The 20,284-nt window shown below is 35.4% G+C and overlaps 1 protein-coding gene across 5 annotated transcripts in view; it reads left to right on the forward strand.

Annotated features, from left to right (window-relative positions):
- Positions 1 to 16,459, forward strand: part of LOC121853716 (FERM domain-containing protein 5-like) — a 44,013-nt gene extending 27,554 nt beyond the window's left edge. For 2 of the 5 annotated variants that reach the window (XM_042348056.1, XM_042348057.1), the window contains 7 exons: positions 345 to 359; positions 4,843 to 4,931; positions 7,426 to 7,643; positions 8,438 to 8,575; positions 10,968 to 11,081; positions 14,131 to 14,250; positions 15,113 to 16,459. In XM_042348056.1, coding sequence (XP_042203990.1) covers positions 345 to 359; positions 4,843 to 4,931; positions 7,426 to 7,643; positions 8,438 to 8,575; positions 10,968 to 11,081; positions 14,131 to 14,250; positions 15,113 to 15,603 — 1,185 coding nt within the window. In that variant the 3' untranslated portion in view covers positions 15,604 to 16,459. The remainder of the gene's footprint in view (positions 1 to 344; positions 360 to 4,842; positions 4,932 to 7,425; positions 7,644 to 8,437; positions 8,576 to 10,967; positions 11,082 to 14,130; positions 14,251 to 15,112) is intronic. The other 3 variants (XM_042348058.1, XM_042348060.1, XM_042348061.1) reach the window with 2 other exon arrangements.
- The last annotated feature ends 3,825 nt before the right edge of the window (positions 16,460 to 20,284 follow it).

The following is a 20,284-nucleotide window of genomic DNA, read 5'->3' on the forward strand; positions in this document are numbered from 1 at the left end:
TCTTTATTTTTTCACTCCATTCCTGTTTCCCTTGTGAATCTTCATCTCTTTAACAATCTTTCTTTCCATTCTTTTATTTTCTACTCACTTACTCTTTCTTTCTCTATCACTGCTAATGACTCTCCACTTCTCTCATTCATAAATTATCCAGATTTAAGAAGGATGGGTGTATACAAACAAGGTTGTTAACTCATGCCTGCATAACACCTGTGACAGCTCTCTTAAAATAAAATATGAATTGCATCAACATAATCCTTTTTATAAGTTTTCTTGATGAATGTTTTAGATGTACAGTTTGGCTCCATGTATTGATGGTCTGCAATGCTTTGCATGCTGTGCACTAGGATGCAAGGACTAAGGTTAGTAGAATTTAAGTTCTAAATTTAACTTTCATAAATGCACGAATTACTTACGTAATAAGTTGTATATTACCTCAGCTCATTACTTGTACATACTGTACTATAATTCATCATTAGATATGAATATTATGTTCTGGACTCTCTCTTTTTAAAAAATGCAAACATGACTAAGGTAAATGCCCAAGTTGTGGGGGTTATGGAAGAGGTAGAAAGATAAAAGGGGTCAGTCCACATTTCTCAGTCATAGACCCAATGCTTAAGGGTGAAAGAGCCAGGGTGATGGAGATTTAGAAAGAGAGAGCAGGTGTGGTTGTGTATATACTGATAGGTTGTGGAAGATTTATGTCTCAACCTAGTTTGTGCATACTGAGTGAGAGTAAAAGGGGGAGGCATTGTTATGTATATGTACACCCACTAAAAAACTATTCGGCACCCTTATGGCGTAATACAATATGACACGGATGCCAAGTAATTTATTAGCGGGTGTACATGGTAGTACTGTATCTCAGGAAGCAAGAAGGGATCCAGTCATCTTTACTATTATTAAGAGCCCATAGACATATCTTTATATCTTGTGTTATATATAATGTTTCACTCCTGGGAACTTACCTATGAGGGGGTGACCACAAAATAGGAATTTTTAATCCAACTTATCATTATAAATTTAACTTGCCTGCTTTATTCCCCATATCCCCTCCCCTGTTTATCTCTTAATTTATTGTTTTCACTTTTTCCCCCCATGATGTAAGCAGTCTCCCTTGACCCAATACATCTGCTCCAGTGCACCCATACACCTCTGCATCCTTCTAACATGTTTTTTCATCTCCAATTGATTCCTCATATTTTTTTGCACTGTGACTTTTTTCCTTTTTATGACTGTACCATTACAGCCTTTGACTTCTCATTTGTTACTTGCCCTATTTCCTATGCCATCTGATATTTTAATAGGGTGTGTATTATGCTCTCTCCATGTTATAACATCTTTGCTCCATTATTTAACTGTGTCCCTACCGTGTTGAATATCATGTAAAAGGTCATTTTCTATACATTTATGTACTACTGTATATAATTAAGTATTCTTCCGGGGCGGGGGGGGGGGGGATATCATGGAGTTTAGACTTGTGTTTTTATTATCTCTACCCAAAAAAATTGTTGGGCAATGCTTGATTGCATTTTTCTGTCCATATGTTTGCCCAATACATATTTTGCCTTTTCATTATGTTTGTGTTCATTTTGTAACTGCTCAACAACTGAAAATAAACATATTAAACTTAATAATCATGGGTTTCACTACTAGGTAATATATATTATTGTGGACAAGAACCTGTCCTTCATCAAAGGTCAAGGTCATAAATAAAGGTCAGATCAATTTTGAGCTGTTCTGTGTCCACCCCTGATGTAGGATACATTTGCCTCGGCATCATACCTTTTCTTGAATTCTTGACATTATGGGTTACAAGTTGCAGGCTTTACCCTGCTATTGACCCTGTGCTTAATATGTAATGACAGTAATGGTGATGCTCTAATCACTGTTTATCAGTGAAATTGTGTCAATAGTGCATTTTTTCCAAGCTGAGAAGAGATGCCCTGCCCCACCTTAAAGAGTTACAGCTGATTGTTTGTTGCAAATCTGTCTGATTTCGTCTTAAATGAGTTTATTGATAATCGTTGGGATGACCGTTTCTGATGAGAAAGATATTTAGCTAAATTATATAAAGATACATACATTCATTATTTCAAACATGAGCACGGTGGAAGTTTATCAGAAATCATTACATGAATTAACTGATAAACACTGGTAACAAATTCACGCTTTCGGAGGACGCATTTAATATACAGTATACTTATTTTTACCCACAATAAGGCATACTACGACAAATTATGGATCATTAAAACTATATTACTGTTAATACGAGAGTAGACAGCATATTGTAGCATTGGAGTTAAGCAGAGAGCTCTCTGGTAAAGTCCAGAAGTCATCTGCAGTCATATTTCCCGCCTCTGCTGACGGCTGTTCGCTCGAGTGGCCAAGTCTCTCATTCATCCATCAACTTTCAGAGGCCGTGTAATATTTCAGTGTGAATCTGATCTTTTAAAATGTTAGTCTTTGCATAATATAGCATTATTGATACATAATTTGTCTTGGTATGCCTTATTGTGGGTAAAAATAAGTACATATACTGTATATTAAATGCGTCCTCCGAAAGCGTGAATTTACTACCAATGTTTATCAGTTAATTCATGTGAAGATTTCTCATAAACTTCGACCGTGCTCATGTTTGAAATAATGAATGTATAGTGATCCCTCGGTTAACGAATTACCTTCCATAAGAATCTTCAACTCGGTTAACAAACAAAAATTTGATTCACGAAATCCTTACGAAATCGTGTCAACATGTTTTCGCCTGCTCACTAGCTGGTGTAGTAGTCCGCCAATATAGTAATCGGTTTTAGGGCTTAAATCTGTTACCATTTGAGTAAATATCAAGAAGGTTGTACTATTCAATAATTTTCCAAGTCTTATATTAAATTTTTTTGTCTTTTTAACAATTATTTAACATAATTGAAGTACAGGGAACTAGTTTTTAGCTCGCCAAACAGCCACTTGACTCGCCCAGAATGGCGTCAGTTTGTGTCTGCTCAGTGGAGGAAGCATCTTGCTTGAGACTCTTGAACATAAACTATTTTTACATTTTTACAGTACAATTATTGGTCATTCTGAAATTTATTTTACATATTGACAATATGTAATGCAGTGCAGTGTTGATTTAAAGAAAATAATCTTGAGTTACACCAAGTGAACTTAAAATTTTATGGGTGAAATGGCAGCATGAAGCATGGGGTGACTTCTCTTCCACCCCCACTGCCTTCTCTTCTCCCTTCTCCACCCCCACTTCTAATTCCCATCATCATCATCATCAACCAGGAGCCTTCTACATACACACCTCAAAGTAAGTGTACTTTACTGCATTTATTTTTAGCTTGTATGCAATTTTCGGTGAGCTGGAACCAATTACCCAAAATCCCATTGAAACAATGGTTTCGGTTAACGAACGACCTTCTGGAACGAATTGTGTTCGTTAACCGAGGGACCACTGTATGTAGCTTTATATAATTTAGCTAAATATCTTTCTTGTTAGAAATGGTTATCCCAACGATTGTGAAGAAATTCATTTAGAAATACAGTAATATCGCTGTTAGCCGGAATCCCTCAAACCCGGAACTCTTCAATAGCCAAATTTGAAATTTTCTTGGAAAATCATTTGCAAAGCTGGAATTTTCTGGAAAATTCCGGCTTTGGGAACGTTTTTCCAAGGGGCACATTTTCTGGAAAATTCTGATGAAATTTTCCTGATACCTGGAAAATTTTGGGGATGAGAGAGTTTTTCCGGGTTTGAGAGATGAAAATTAGGTGCGCCTCCGGAAATTCCGATAAAAATTTTCCAGTACCTGGAAAATTCAGGGGATGGGGGATGTTTTTCCGGGTTGTGGAGATAATGCACCGGGCAATTTCTGGAACTTCAAAAAGAACATTTTTCTGTTACCCGGAAAATTCCGAGGATGAGGGATATTTTTTCGGCCTTAAGAGGGTTGTCTCATTACCCGGAAATCTCTCATTCCCGAAAGTGCTCTGCACCAATTGTTCCGGCTAATGGAGATATCACTACATCGTTACTTAAGGACGAAATCGTACAGATTTTTAACAACCAATCAGCTGTAACTCTTGAGGAGGGGGCGGGGCATCTCTTCTCAGATGGGAAAAAACGCACTATAGTATGATTAACTCTCGTGTTACTACTAACTGGATGTTATTTTTTAATTTATAATTCATCTGGATGGACCACTGCTATGGTTGACTGAAATTGTTAATTTGGGTGAAATTTCTGAAAGATGTACAGTACTGTTGTTGAAGTTGTGTCCATTGTTAGCATAAACCACTTGTGAGTGGGTTGCCATTACTAAATTTAGAAAAACTTTAATCAGCTTCTTTTTCAAAACTGCTGCTGAAACTGTACACACTTTCTCAGGATTTTGTTCATTATCAGTATCTGTTTTCTGGGGTAGGTTCTTTTATTTTTCTCTATTGTTTTATCTTTAATGGAAGGTGATTAAAGTGCTTGGAATGACTGCTATTAGTGCAGGTTTATCAGTGCCTTTGATTTACTGATGGTTTGGGTATTTTTAATGGAAGCTGTTTTTTGAACTTCACTTTTATTATTTTTATATTGTTTCCTAGTTTTTATATCTTCTAAAACATTTGTTTTTTCACCTAATGCACTGCATTTAATGGTACCTATAATTGATTAGGTCAGTAAAAAACTAGCACTGCTTTTTAAATATAAATGTAAGAATTATTTTTATAGATTGGTTATAAGCATATTAGTACTGTTATTTTGTATAATAGCATAGCACAAACTACAGTTGTAAGATTGTTATGTGTGCTTTTATGCCCACATGTATTGATGTTATGCTAAACTTGCAGAAGAAGCACACTGTAGGATTCAAGTGCCCAACAGCATCTGCATGCAGACACCTATGGAGATGTGCAGTTGAGCAGAGACTCTTTTACACGTATGTGCTGGACGGTAACTTCAGTTTTGCAAGAATAAGTATGGCTATAAATAGAAAAAATAATCAATTTAAAGCATTTACAAATATTGAAAAAAATGAACTTTGATATTGAACATTTTGTTAGCGGTTGAGGGACCTAGAATGATGCAATGCAGAAAATAAGTTCTTTAGTGAATTTATAATTTGTAAAGATATAAAGGAATTAAGAAGGTTAAATTTGTACTGTATTCTAATCATAATATCACACACAGTCTCTGTTGATTTGAATTTAATACTTATGTAGAATTAGAGTAAATATTGAGTTCCAAAGTATATCTAAAATTAATACAGTATAGTCTTGATTTACACGGTCAATTGAACCCGTGGGGGTCCGCATAAAACGAGAAACGCGTAAACGAAATAACAGAACATATGGGATTAATTGAAATAGAGACTGGGCCGACCCCAGACTACCCTTTTTCCGACACAATACGTACCTTGTAGTAAAAAATAACATTTTAATTTTATGATGGTATGCACACACACATAATATATAAATAAAAAACTACACTACAGTACAAATATAAAGGTGTTTAACACTTACGTTAATAGAAGAGATGGGTTGGCACACGGGGATGGCGGCTGGTTCCGAGGCAGAGGGCAGATTAGTGGCCCTCCAGTGAATCACTATCACTATTCACAGAGGTTTGCAGGGCCTCCCTGACAAACCCCTCAAAGTCCATATCGTCACTGTCACTGACTTGGGCTGGCTGTGGTTGTGGTGGGTTGTGGGCGAAGAAGTCCGTAATACTACGTTGACGATTAGCATTGATGTTGTCATCATACATCTGGACATACTGCTCCATATATTTCGATAGAAGGTTATTAGACACTTCATACCGATGATTGACTGTGTCTTTGTCAAGGATGAGCTTAATTTTCTCCGCCAACTCGATGACTTCCTTCACATAACCATGGCTTGGTCCAGGTAGATCAAGGTTTCTCGGGGGTGGTGGGGGTCCAGCGGAAGCCATTGTGAGGGGAATAGTGGGCATAAGAGAGAACTGTATACGCGGAGACTGAGAACAATGAGACTGGCCCGGCTAGGTCAGCGACTTCTTCCCTCTGGTGGCAGGGCTCGTCATGTTACCTTAGACCAATCACAGCTAGCGGCAGAGGGAGGTAAGGATGCGTGGCCCAATCACAGTCTGATACGTCATATGACGTCAGCGATAACGTAAGAGCGACCTAATGCGCACCCTCCCCGCGCCGCTTCTCGCGTAAATGGTGGAATGAACCGCGTAACTTAAAATTGTCATTCTGTCAAGGTGCCGCGTAAATGACCATATCGTAAACAAAATCCGCGTAAATTCAGACTATACTGTACAGTACAATGAATTATTATCTGCTCAATTTAGTGCAGTTCATCTTTGCAGACAAGTTCCCTGGTAGTCAGGGTGATGTTGATTATCTTTGCTAAGCTTATTAATCTACCTGTGTCTATTACACCATCTACTACCATCAGGCATAGGTGAATAAGTAGAATTTCCTCCTCCATGCCTTACAGTCCTTTTACATTTTTAGATTTTTATGCCCTCCTTCTTACTGACTTAACAGAACTACCTTTTCTCTTTCAATTTATTTATTTTTTTAATTTCTATTTTGTCCTGTCCCCCTTTACCTCACTAATGTCTTTGTCATCTTTGTTTTATCTCTTCTTGCCTTATACCCATTCACTCCAAGACTTTCATTCACCATTATTTTGTGATCAGGAGGTAATGCACAGGTCTCAATAAAAGCTACTACTATAAAACACCATATAAATAGGAGAAAGAAGCGAGTGCTCCATAGAATTTTTGTTTTAAAGCTTGGTGTGTTATTGAAGAGTATTAAAGGTGTCTGAGGGCCTGAATTCAATATTTGTATTTCAAATTTGTTCCCATTTAATAGGCCTGTAGGGGTGTAGTGCCTGAATGGATACAATACTTGCCTCTTACCCCAATGGTTTAACATTTTTGTGAATGAGTACCTAACTTTACAATAATTGGCGAATAAAGAAGGTAGAGTGCAGTACTGGCAACATTTACTTTAAGTAGGCCTCTAGGTACAGTAGTTTCATCAACTCACTGGCCATACTACACAGTGGAAGAAGGAAAACATATGGTAAGATTTGCCATGTGCTAGGATCTTATGAAGTCCTTGAATGTATGAGACTCATAATAGTACTCAGTTCATTAGCCTGCATAACACAACCATTTGTTATGAAAGAATGAAATTGACTAAAAAGAACATTTTTTTTTGTGTATTTCCTCTTGTTTCTGTCTTTCATGCATTAGTTGGAAAAAATTTGAGACTACTGCACTGTATATATGTACTGTATATGTTTCTCATGATATTTTCTACCTTGGAATGACTGAGGAGAATCGATCCACACCATTTTCTGTATTATAATTGTTTTTATAATTTTAATTGAACGTAAACAGCAAACATAAACTCTTCTTCCTTTTATCCACAGGCTAGAAAATTCCAATAAACAGGGTGTTGTAGTAACAGGAGGATCTTTTTTCTCGCGGGGTTCACGTTTCCGATATGCCGGACGTTGTGAAAAGGAGGTGGTGGAAGAAAGCTCGAGCATCTTAAGAGAGCCACCAACTGTAAATAGAGTCTCTCTCAGGAACATTGGCAGATCAACTTCCCTTCCTACTACACCAGCTGACTCTGATACTTATGATGGTAATGTTGCTTCATAAACAAACCCTGTACAGTAGTTTTAAGGTAAAAACAGAAGTAGAATATAGTGTAGATTAGAGACTACTTCACTTTCTAATGCTAGATACACCTGGTAATGGTTTTTGAGAAGGATCTCCTGCAACAGTTCATATATTTTTCTGACTGTCAATTCATTTTGTAGGATATCATTCAAGTGGAACCATAGGGAGTAATAGAACTGGGAGGTTGATCTATACTGTTTACTGTATATATCGATTTATTCATCAAGTTTGCCATTATTGTTGATGCACTTTTGTAAGCTGATTATTCATTCAAACTGTACTGTGAAGATTCTGTTGTATTTTGAGAACAAGTTTGAGAAATGACTTATTGAAACCTGATCTCAAATTAGTGCAGGTATCTTAGAGGTCAACATCAATGGATAACCAGGTCACAAAACTGCATTGACAATATATATGTATATACAGTAAATAAGTGTAAATAGGCTTTTTAGTTTGTTAGTCTCTGAGGTTTCACTTAAATGGACCAACTGTATTTAATCTTATTATGTTCACATTATAAATACTGTACAATACTGGTATATGTATTGGGCAATTACACTATTCTGTTTGTAATGTGAACAACAGTTAGAATGCTTAATAGTCTTTATGCTTATCAGAATGGTATGTTAATCTGATAGAATAATATTAAGTAAATTAATTGTAATTTAGATGTAGTTTCCATGTATAGTACAGGATTCATTCACCTCCAGTATCTTTTTTTTTGTCTAATTGTACAATTCCATTTGCTTGCTTCAGCTGTAATGAGTCGAGTCCACCGGCCTCTTCCATATATAGACCGAAGCAGTAGTTTGGATGAGGATGTATTGTGTGGAGCTGACACAGGCTCACAAGACTCCACAGAAGGGCTCAACCACATAAATGGGGGCTGCGGAGGTGAGGTACTTTTCATATGCTTAGGCGGCTATTCTCCCATCTGGTATTTTCTTAAGTGTTTACTGTCATGAGATCAATCGGTCATAAATTTTTATTATTTATTTTTTTGCGTCACGATCTTAATTTTTGGTGGTTGGTGTTACCTGCTGTACAGTATGTTAAACAAGAAACTTGACAGCATTTGCTGTCTATGTCAGTCTGGCAATGCAGACTAAAGCAAATCTGGTTTGATTCAGGCCATCATGTATGGTTGGAAGACAGTAGATATAAGTTCTCAAAGCTCCTCAATTTTAATTTTATAAAATTAACCTGATCTCGCCTCAGTGAGAGGTCAGAATTTATATATCCCTCATCATTATGGTTTTGACATCAGTTTGAGCCCCACTTGGACTATCATCTGCTTAAAATTAAAAAATCTCAGATACTTTCTTATACAGGCATCCCCTGGGTAACGGAAGGTATGTGTCCTTGAAAATTTGTCCGTAACGTGAAATCCGTAACGCGAAACCAATTTTCCCATTGACTTTATTTTATATAAATTGGAGATGCATTCCCAAGGAAATATTTTTGGCAATAAGATGTAATACAAGTACATTTATGAATGTAAACAAATTTTTTTAACACAAACATTGATTATTTTATGATATAATAAGATAATAAATACAGTAAGTCCTCGCTTAACGCCGGGGTTACATTCCTAAAAACGCGACGTTATACGAAACAACGTAAGCGGATCATTTTTCCCCATAAAAAATAGATAAAATATGGGAGTTACGTTCCTGGGCCTCCCTTTGCCCCATGAAATACATTATATATACAGAAAATCATTGCCATGTCTGTAGAAAATAGTGCATACATATACAACTACTAAGTTTGTATTGGTACTCACGGATGGGCGGAGGTGGAAGAGCAAGTGTGTGGTGGGTAGTGGAGCGGAGGAGGCGGATGGCGGGAGTATGGCGGAAGCGGAGGAGGGCGGGGAGTCACTGAGACTCTGCGCCAAACCGAGAGAGTGTAGCTCGGCCAGATGAGAGAGGATGATGCACCGTAAAATGTAGTCTGTGACAAAGCAAAACGACGTAGTATCGGATCACCGGGACGTTAAGCGAATTTTTGGTCTCTAAAGTTTAGCGACGTAGTACTGAAACAATTTTAAGCGGGATGACGTTAAGTGCGGACTTACTGTATATGAAACACTTGAATTTAACTTAAGACAAACGATGTTGAGTGCTGCGTTAGGGGAGGTGGTTAGGTAAGGTGGTGCAATCGGAGTTGTGGAATAATCATTACAATAATCTAATGTGGCTTAGAAATAAAGAAAATATGATATAAAACTACAAAATAAGAAAAATTAAGGGTGTGTATGCTTGGTGTTAATAGATCAATCATTTAACTTCAAAACCATTTATAACAAACTCGTTTATTATTATTATTTGGGAGATTGTGCTCAGTGCTTAACGCTCTGCTGTTTGAACCTGCTGTTACCACTCCATGCTTTGCTGTTATCCCTTGTTCAGTGCTAATTTCACTTAACATTAGTTTTTTCTGGAACACAACCCCATCATTTAACGAGAATTACTTGTAGGTTTAAGGTGTGATTGTTAAGCTTGATTCTTGTTATATCTATACAGGAGAGTCATGATAATTTGCAAAACAATTTCTCGTTCTCAAATATTCATAGTTCGTGGCCAAGCGCTGGCTGCCACAGTGTTTATTTACCTAAGAAACCATAAAAGTTGTGGAAATATAATTATATTGCTCTAATTTGACTTAGAAATAAAGAAAATAGTATATAAATATCACTTCAGTGCTCTATTGTGACTTAAAAATACAGAAAATATAATATAAAACTATAAAATAAGAAAAATGGATTGTGTGTGGGAGGTAGAAAAAAAATCCCACACCTAACCTCAGATGAGTTATTGTGTGGTATTAAATTCCTAGTTTATTGTTTACATAGTGCAGTCGCAGCTAACCCAGTGCCTACCTTTCTCCATGTTGTATTGGCATAACCCACAGGACGATTATGAGAAGGGAAGGAGCTATTTATGTATGTAGAACTATTTTTTTTTGGTACAATATCTATGTGTTTGGCAGTTTTGGAACAGTTTAAGGGTATAGTTTGGCTTCTGGAACCAACCTAATTATTTCCATTGTAATCAATTAAATGATAACTCACGATTTGTTAATTCACGATGTCTTCTAATACTTAACCCGTGAGTTATCAAGACTCTACTGTACGTTTATCAATGTTCAGTGGAAAAAATCACTTCATATGAATTCAAGTGCGCGCTTCATTACTTACCTATTCATCAATAATTTAAAAGCTACTGCCCCCTTTACACTTATCAAAACTATCTAATTATTCTCAACTGTTTCCATTTATTTGAAGGTCCTGGGGCTGCCTACTGTCCAGAGTCAACTTTACCTCCACTATCACTGTTGGAGCCCTTATTAGAGGCACAAGAGAACAAATCTCGTTCATCTTCTATTCTAGATTCAAGTTGTAAGTCATTGTTTTTGGTGTTTCTGTCTTGGGTATTTAAGCTTGACATTAGGATAGAGTAGGATTTGCTATGCTTGATATACTTAATCCTAGATTGTCCAACACAGTGTTGTAAATTGACCCAAAATTAATTGAACTATTTATTCGTGTACAGAAAATAGTGTTTTGGTTCAATTACCGGGTACATATTTTTTACATTGATGTAATTTCGTGTAAGAGGAAACGTGCAATCGGTTTCTTATCCTGTGTCATAACACTTGTAATCCAATACTTTGTTGGGCACTGTCTTTAGGGGCACTGAAGGTAGGGTTGACAGGGTAGATATATAAGGTTTGCAGTTCAGTTTAGAGTGCATCCAGACAGATCTAAGAAAAAATGAATGCGAGAAGAAATCCTGCAGGGAGTAGTGTGAGCTTGCATTTGTTGCATTTTGCAGGGCTGCTTTTTTTAAAGATGAATTCTTCTTAATATAAGCTCTTACATTGTTTCATATTGACTACAGATTTTAATTTTTAGATTTGAAACCATAACAATATACTTCTCATTTGATGTTTGGAACACACCCAAGTAATTGTACAGTACAGTATAGAATGATCAGTTGATATATTTTCAGTATTTTTGTTGGTAAAGTTAAGTACAGTATTGCTATTCTGTGATACATAGTCAATTTCACAATTTGTATACAGTATATCCTTTAGTTTTTAGTTTTTCTTAGTTTCCAAATTCTTAATTTTGGAGTTTTTTTCATATTTTCTACTGCTTTCATGATTTTCAAATTTCATGGGTCATATGATTATTACAGTAAAAAGTTCCTTCTTTTGGCTTGTATAAAAGATGATTTTGTTCACACTGGCAATGAAAAATGCTTTGTATTAAAGGAAAATATGATTTTTAAAGCTACATGCATTCTTGCATTATGTTATACTATAGCTAGTAGTTATATAGTTTATAATTTATATTCTTTGCTCGAACATCATAGACAGTGCATCTCCGCTATGAGAAAAGCTCCTTTGTAATGTTGTTTTATTTCTTTATTGATCATGTTCATGTACCAGGGTGTGTATAGAATTTCACTGTAGATGTGCACAATTTGTATCTCAGAATATATATTACAAGATTCAAAAGCCTAGAGTATAGGCTGGTTGATCTTGAATACCCATAGAATCACAACAGTACCAGAGAGATTACCCTTTTGCCTTTGATGATACTTTTATTTGAATACTATTTTTACACATCTCTGACACTTTATGCTGATGAATGACACTACTTCTGTTACAGGAGTTAAGGATGAATCAATCAAGAGAATGAAGGGAGAATTTGTACTGTATTTACTTTTGACTAGGGCTATCATGTATTATGGTAGAAAAAGGTTTAAAGGATGAAAAAAAGAACACTTGGTGATCTGCCTTATGCTCTCAAATGCCACACTATCTTTCAGGTTGAGATTCCCATTTTCACTCCTCCTTTTCCATCTCATTCCCCCAATAAAGAATTCAGTGAGATATGGCAATGATGGTAATGGTATCCATTAATCCATCTGTATTATGCTTGGATCTCAGATATGGTGACAACATTTCTGATCTATAGGTCTGTGCATCACTGTAGAAGCAGGAGGACTAAGGTGCTCTCTTCTATGTCATCCTCCTCAACAATTATAAGCATTTCAGTAGTCTCAGATTCAGCTTCATATCTTTGAGACTGGGAATAATATGTAGAGCTTTGATGTATGAGAAAGCTCTTCTGTGAGATGTTTTGCCTTTTGCTTGGTATTCTAGTGATGAGAGTGACCACTTTGCTTATTCCATTTTTCAAACAAATGGCTACCAAAATTTGCAAAAGAAAAGAGAACAATATTGTTCTTAGGTTGTCATATTGACCTCAGGATAAAAAAATTTCCCTATTGATTGACCCTATTTTCTGGTGGTAGTAGTCGGTCATAACCAGATTTTTAAAACCCATACCCAAGGGTATGAGGAAAATAAGAATGTGCTTCAAAATGCATTACTCAGGATGTAGCAAGGTATAGTACTGTTTATTTGTGCACTTGGCAAGACCTGCACCACTAAAGCCGTCTATGTGTATCTAAACATATGAAGCTTTCAATTTGAATTAAAACAATTATTACTCTACTTAATGCAAGTATTGTAGGCATAACTTGCAACTCTATGTTTTATTAACTGCAAAGAAACACAACTCCATAACAATATTTTAATGAGAAATTTAATTTTCTGGCATACCTAGTATTGAATGTCACTACTGGCTAATTTCAAAATGTTTCTACACCCTGTGTTGCACAGACCGATCAGGGGAAGTACTCCTCAATCAAGAGCTTTATCATATGATTAGATATTTTTGACACTAGTAATTCAATACAGGGTAAAATATACTGAAGCAGCATGCTGTCTCCAACATTAAACAATATTTTGTGAGGAGGAATTTGACTTTCAGTGAATGACAAAGCAAACAGATGGTATTATTTTTGCTACTTATCAGCTTACTAACCTAGCCATTTGGGTGGTCTGTCCAGTGTTAGTACAGGAGAAATCTAGGGACTGGGAAACCTGTAAGGTTTGGTATGGTCACACTGGATAACACCCTTCTCACGTGTGTCCGGCCCGAGGCTCAAACCCTTGACATATTGGTGGGAGTTATGCGCATTACCGCTGTACCACCAACACCCCCATTAACTGCAGTGCACTCTCTCTTGTTTTACTATTCTTGTTACAGGATTTGAGAGACTTGTTTCTCCAAGACTAGTTCTTTATATAATCTTCATTACTGCCATCATTTTCGGTCTTTTCTCTGAGTGTACATAAAGATCTTGTAGTGTCTCTTGTGATTCAATGAAATAAATTAAAGAGAAATATAAAACACAATCATGATAAAATAAATTAAAAAATTTGGACTTTGTTGATACGAATACACCCCCTGGTACTGACCAAAAGATTCTTGGATCCTGGCATAGGACAGCAGGTCTTACTGAGGCCTGTAAATGGTTCAAAATGGCTGATCCGCTTAGGGTGACATAATGCATGTATGCTTGTTTTAGTTATGGACGCTGAGAGTAGTCTTGAACCATGCTTGGAGACCAAAGGAAAACAGGAAGATGAAGAGCACAAGGAAAAAGAGAAGGACGTAACAGGAAACAGTAAGGAGTTGGAAGTAAATGGTAAGAATAGCTTCTTGATGTGCTCCATGATATAGGACTTTTTTGTTTATTATACATACGATTATGTATAATTTTGTTTGTTTATATCTTTGCAAGTGAGTTTTTTTGTAGGTTGTAATTTTTTCAATGTAAAGTTTCTGTGTTAAATAATATTTTACATGGAATTGCTTTGACAGTTATATTTTTTGCATTCATTATTAAATCATGCATTATTCAATTATATTGTAACCCTCTTTTTCAATGGGAAAAGGTTGAATTATTATGAATTTTTTTTAAAGCTTTTGCTTACTAAATGAAATTTGGTAAGGCTTATTACTTTTACAGCTAGACACACTGAATTAAAATGTTCTCTGAAATAGGTATGTTGATTAATTTATAAATAACTTTGTCTCATCACTTGTGTTTGCACAGCGAATGTCAGTGCATGTTAGTAAATTTTGTTAGAATGTTCTCAATCTGCATGAAACATTTCTAATATTAACAAGCATTCAATCTCATGGGTTTGAATTATAGGAATTGTGAACTTGGTGGCATGGTGTCTTTGCAGTACAGTATGAGTCCTGTAGATCAATTTCAGATTCTAAAGTGAGCATTGATGTTATTTTTTTTATGGTATCTGCAAGTTTGTGACTACCAACCTGAGAATTTAACTAGTTCATCTCTGTTCTTGGAGAATTGTTGTGTTGCACATTGACAAATGTTGGAAAGGAATTTTATACTAGTCATGCTTCTAGCTTCCTAACTTGAAACAAATAAGTTTTCATTCTTACATTGTGATACATTTGTATTTTGGAAATCTAGAGATTTTTCATATCTTAGGATGCTCCTTAGTATTTACCCAATTTTTTCAATAACTTTTCAGGGGAAGAAGCAATGCTTCAACAACAACTCTATTGTGACTACAGTGGTCGAGGTCACACAAGTGAGTTTGGTGATACTTCATCAACAGAGACTTTGGGACCACCCCATAACCAAATTGACCCTCGATCTCCACTAACAAGAAAAGCTGATAAATGTCTAGAAAGTCCACTAAGAAGTAGTTTGGCACCCATCAGAAGAGAAAAAATGAAAGTTCCACCACTATCTCTTCCGCAGGATCTGACACGGGGAGGAGCCCAGAGGCTACTTAGGGGCCGGATAAGTAGGCTCAGTGTAAAAACATTTCTTAGAGTATTTCTTGTAGCTTTTGTCTTTGTGGTTTTTGTCCTTACTTGCTCAGTAATTCTTGTATTTGAAAGTGAAGCGAGCTTGCTTCACAGTGTTCGCTCCACACGAGAAATGATGCTGCTTAGATTACAGTATTATCAGCCCATAAAGGAACATATAAAATGTTGGCTTGGTATAAAACCTTAAATTATTTTCATATGTAAGATAGCCTCTTCCAAAAGTACCTACAGTAGGTAGACATTATATAATATGTATCTCATAGTTTTATTTGTACATAAATTTCATAGTAATGGAGTGTTTGATATTTCCTTTTAATGACCTACATACTGCCTCAGTGATAATGATAGAATGAGATACCTATAGGCTTGACTTTGTTGAATATGCTGCCAATTCATTGTTTTAATACATACACCAGCAATTTTTTGTTGCCAGCTGGTTAAAGTGATATTTTTTTATTTTCCTGTATATTTATGCAAAATGCAGAATGAAAAAGAGTAGTATGTAGGCTTCTTGTTTATGGTGTAGGTGACCAAGTATAGTTAAGGCAATTGGATAATATTTTGTGGGGCGAGACCACACTTTAGGTCATGCTTTGCTTGCTGTTCTAAAGTAAGGATAGCTAGTGCAATAAAATTAAAATAGTGGTAGTGCAGCAGAAAAGGTATTTTGACAAATTATTATTAAGCTAAGTGATCATGAGCCTTGAAAGATACCTTTGGATATTTTTAGTCCTTTGTGTCAGTGACATTAAATTCATTTGGCTTCTTTTCAAGGCTCAGAATCTTACCTAGCTTTAGTACAATCTTACCTCATGTATCTTTTCTTTTTTTGATAAAGAAATGTTTCCCCAATACATTCTCTTGAGGTGCATGTCTTTGATGCCCTTGTAAGGCAGGTTGTCTTATGCTGGGTGTTCAGTGAAATTCTTATCACAGTATTGCTACAATAACTGCTAAACCTGTTTACGCTCAGTGATGATGTATTCAGTACAGAGATTCTCATATCATACTGTAACAGTGTTGTAAAATTTTTGGATTACGAAGATGACATTTATTTTTTACCATAACTAGTTAAATCATTCAAAATCAAATATGTGAAACCCTATAGGGTGTTCTATAATTGTATTATAAGAGCTAGCAAGTAGCATGGTTTTTAACTGTTGCTCTAGTTTCATATACTGTTTGTTTTTACCTGTTGCTTTAATTTATATACTGTTTGTAATTTGGGGGTTTAAGCATAATTTTTTCAACTGAGGTTGTTTGAAATTGTCTTACCAATTCATATATAAAGTATTAGTTAAAACATGAAGTATAATTCAGTATTATATGCTCTGATTCAGTTGACAACAGGGCAGGTTTTAACTTTCTGATTTTTAATCTTACCTCATGTTTAGAGGGACCACATAATTCTTAGTGCTGCTTTGTTGCAGTGCCACCAGATCATCTAGATTCTATTTTCTGTATAAATCCAGGTACCAGATTAATTGGTGTGCAGCTAGTCTAGTTAATGGAAAATTCCAGGTACTCAGGGACTTTCCCTTAACCAGACAAAATTATCCCCAAATTGGATGTTCCCCAATTCTTCATGCACTTATTTTAATTTAGTCATGCAGCCATCAAACTTTAAACTCAAATTTGGAGCTTTTAAGAATTTCGGGCCTGTGCAATGATCCATGAGCCCTAATAAAACCTAGTTTCACTGAAAATAAAGGCTTAGCCCTAATCTTGAAGTGCTAATAATTATGGCACACATTATGACATAGGACCCAGTGAGTACCTTGTCTTATAAGACCCAACTTTAATGGAAAATAAAGATTGAGCCTTAGTATCAATGTCCCAATAAAGTTTGATAAAAAGTGAAGACTGAGCTGCATTCTAGATGTCTCAAAAATTTTAAACCAAACTGAAATTAAGGTCAGTCTTCATAGTCAATTAAATTGGCTTCTTATCAGGTCTTGAGCCTTTTGAGTCCCAACTCTTAGTGGGACCCAAGCTTATTGGCACATCAAGTTTAAGGCTTAATCTTCATTTTCCAGTAAAGTTGCATGTTATTGGACATGGGACCCAGTGGTCCCTTAATGGTACAATAAAAATACAGCTCAGCCTTCTTTTTTCCACCAACTGTTAGTTTTGTAGTAATACAGTACTGTACTTTGAATTACTGGTCACTTGGTCATCTGGAATATCATAAGATTGGACTGGAGATTCACCAGTAATTATATTCTGTTGAATTAGTACTGGGATAACAACACTAGAACAAACATTATGTAAACCCACTGGTGAGATTGCTGGCTCTCCTAGATATAACGAGTTATTATGTGGTATTTTGGGGATATAAAGATGTTCAATGAAGTGGTGCACATCTTTTAAGCAGATTTTGTCTAAAAAATCACACATAGTATAGTAATGGGTTTTGCTTAGAAACCAGAATCATCATGCTAGAATAATGTAGAGTGGAAATATCATCATCATCATCATCATCTTCACTGTTTTATGGCTGTTTTCTACACATGTGTGGGATAGCTGTGATTACCTGACGGCAGGTCTTATAGTTGCCATCAGCACAAATTTTATGGCTGAATGCCATTCCTATTACCAACCCACTTTTAAAAGTGGGAACTGGCCATTATATCTAGATAATCAAAGATTATCATCCTACCTTAAATGTAGAGTGTAAATGTATGAAAATGAGGTGAAAATAGGCAGAATCTTTTTGTTTGCCTGTTTTCACCTCATTTTCATGCATTTACAGTTCTACATTATTTTAGCAAATAATTTGTTGCTGCAAAGTAAGAATTAATATTCTGTGGTTTTTGTAAGGAAATCTCACTAATAACTGTTCTTCACAAAAATTTATATCCACAAATCTCAAAACATATCACATTGAATGGCATTGTATCACGTCTGAGTGGCTGCCATGTTGAGGGAGGCAAACTCTCAGCTGTGTCAGTTGCTAGTTTGGATAAGTGATGGTCATCTTCTCAGTGTATGTATGACAAGAGTTTTTCTTAGAACTTATTTGCTTCTATTATTTTTAATTTAATTAATTGTTAATAGAAATTTGAACTTTTAATATAATTTTATTTCTTACTTTTCATATCTGATAAGCAAAAATAACAGGTGAGCAAATAATTTGTTTGGCACACACTGCAGTAACAAATATACATGTGTAAGAAATTTACTGTAAATCATGAAAATTTACTGAAAAATTTGTCAGTATTTTAAACATATCTTGTGTTTTAAATAATTATTTTATAAAAATGAATTAAATCTTTTGTATGATATGAACTGTCCATAATTTTGTAAACAATTACTTATGTCTTCATATATGCTAAGGTGACTGGACAAATATCTAGCCAACTAAGTTATATAGTTACAGAGTCTTGAGCATTTGTACTGCAGTACAGTAGTGCCACTAGCCTGCCCAATTCTGTACTTTTTGGTGTCTAGGAAGTTGATGTAGATGCTGATACACATGCCTGATGCTTTGCCAGGAATACATTACAGTATACATAAATGACATAGTAACAAATAAGTCATTGCTGTAGCTTATAGAAGGTGGTAAAGGCTGACACACACACACACACACACTATTATATTTTATAACATTCATACCTGCAGATTTGTATGTAACAAAAGCTATGAAAACATATAAACAGTGAATGGTTATGAACATGTCAAGATCACTGTAATACTACTTTAGGGTTTACTGTTGATTAAATATATACAGTTACTGTAAAAGGCAGGAGATGAACATTTCACATTCCATTTCACGTTCTCTAACATGAGTCAGCCCCTTATTGTTTGATAATGTGAGGTTATGCTGTACATGTACTGTACTGTAAGGGGGTGTACTGTTGTGGCAGTATCTTCAGTATACAGTACAGGTTGACAACCCTGTATCCGAAAACCGAAAAGCTCTGAAAACCGAATAGATCACTGACCCACATCGGGGCCTGGGGAGCGAAAATGTAATAGTAATAATAATTATAATAATAATAATTATTCATAGTAAATCAAAATTTTAATAAAAAATACACCATAATAATACAATAATAATAATAATATTAATAAAATATAATAAAAAATTATCAATAATAATAATAGCAATAATACTGTAATAATAAAATAATAATAATAGAAATACGATGAAAAAAGATCAAAAGTGAGAAACACGACCTAGACCTATGAATTATTATTATTATAATTTTTATTCTATTTTCACTCCCCCCCCCCAGGCCCCAATGTGGGTCAGTGACTTGTGCTTGGATCGGCTAATACACACACACATAAAAATAAAAATAAATTCTGAAAACCAAAAAATTCCGAAAACCGAAATGCCTCTGGCCCCAAGGATTTCAGATAAGGGATTGTCAACCTGTAGTACTGAAATTTTTGGTGTCTTGGACTGTCCATCACAATAGACTGATAATTGGACCCCAATTTATAGTGAGCCCCAAATTTTTAATAGGGTACCCATTTCATGTAAAAATCTACTAGATCTTTGTGTGGAAGGTTCTTGACAATTCTAGAAGGATTATTTCTCTCTCTTGTGGCTCTTCCAAATCCAGTTGACATAGTGAAGATTTTTGGTAATAAGAAATTTGGTTAGTGACTGGAGAAGTTAATGTATTTGTGTGAGCAACCTGCTCATACATGTCACAATAAGTATCTTGCTATTACCTCTTATACTGTATATACAGTATTATGGATATTACATATTGCTTGCTCTGGTTTACATGTATGAAAACCCCTTTAACAAATATTTGGTCAATATTGGCTCTTCTTACTATAGTTATTTTTTAACCACTCATTTAAATATCTCAAATTATCAAGTTTGAGATTTGTAGTTTTGTATTTTCATTGGA

This window comes from Homarus americanus, unplaced genomic scaffold (genome assembly GCF_018991925.1).
Source record: "Homarus americanus isolate GMGI-L3 unplaced genomic scaffold, GMGI_Hamer_2.0 scaffold13041, whole genome shotgun sequence".
Classification (NCBI taxonomy): Eukaryota; Metazoa; Arthropoda; class Malacostraca; order Decapoda; family Nephropidae; genus Homarus; species Homarus americanus.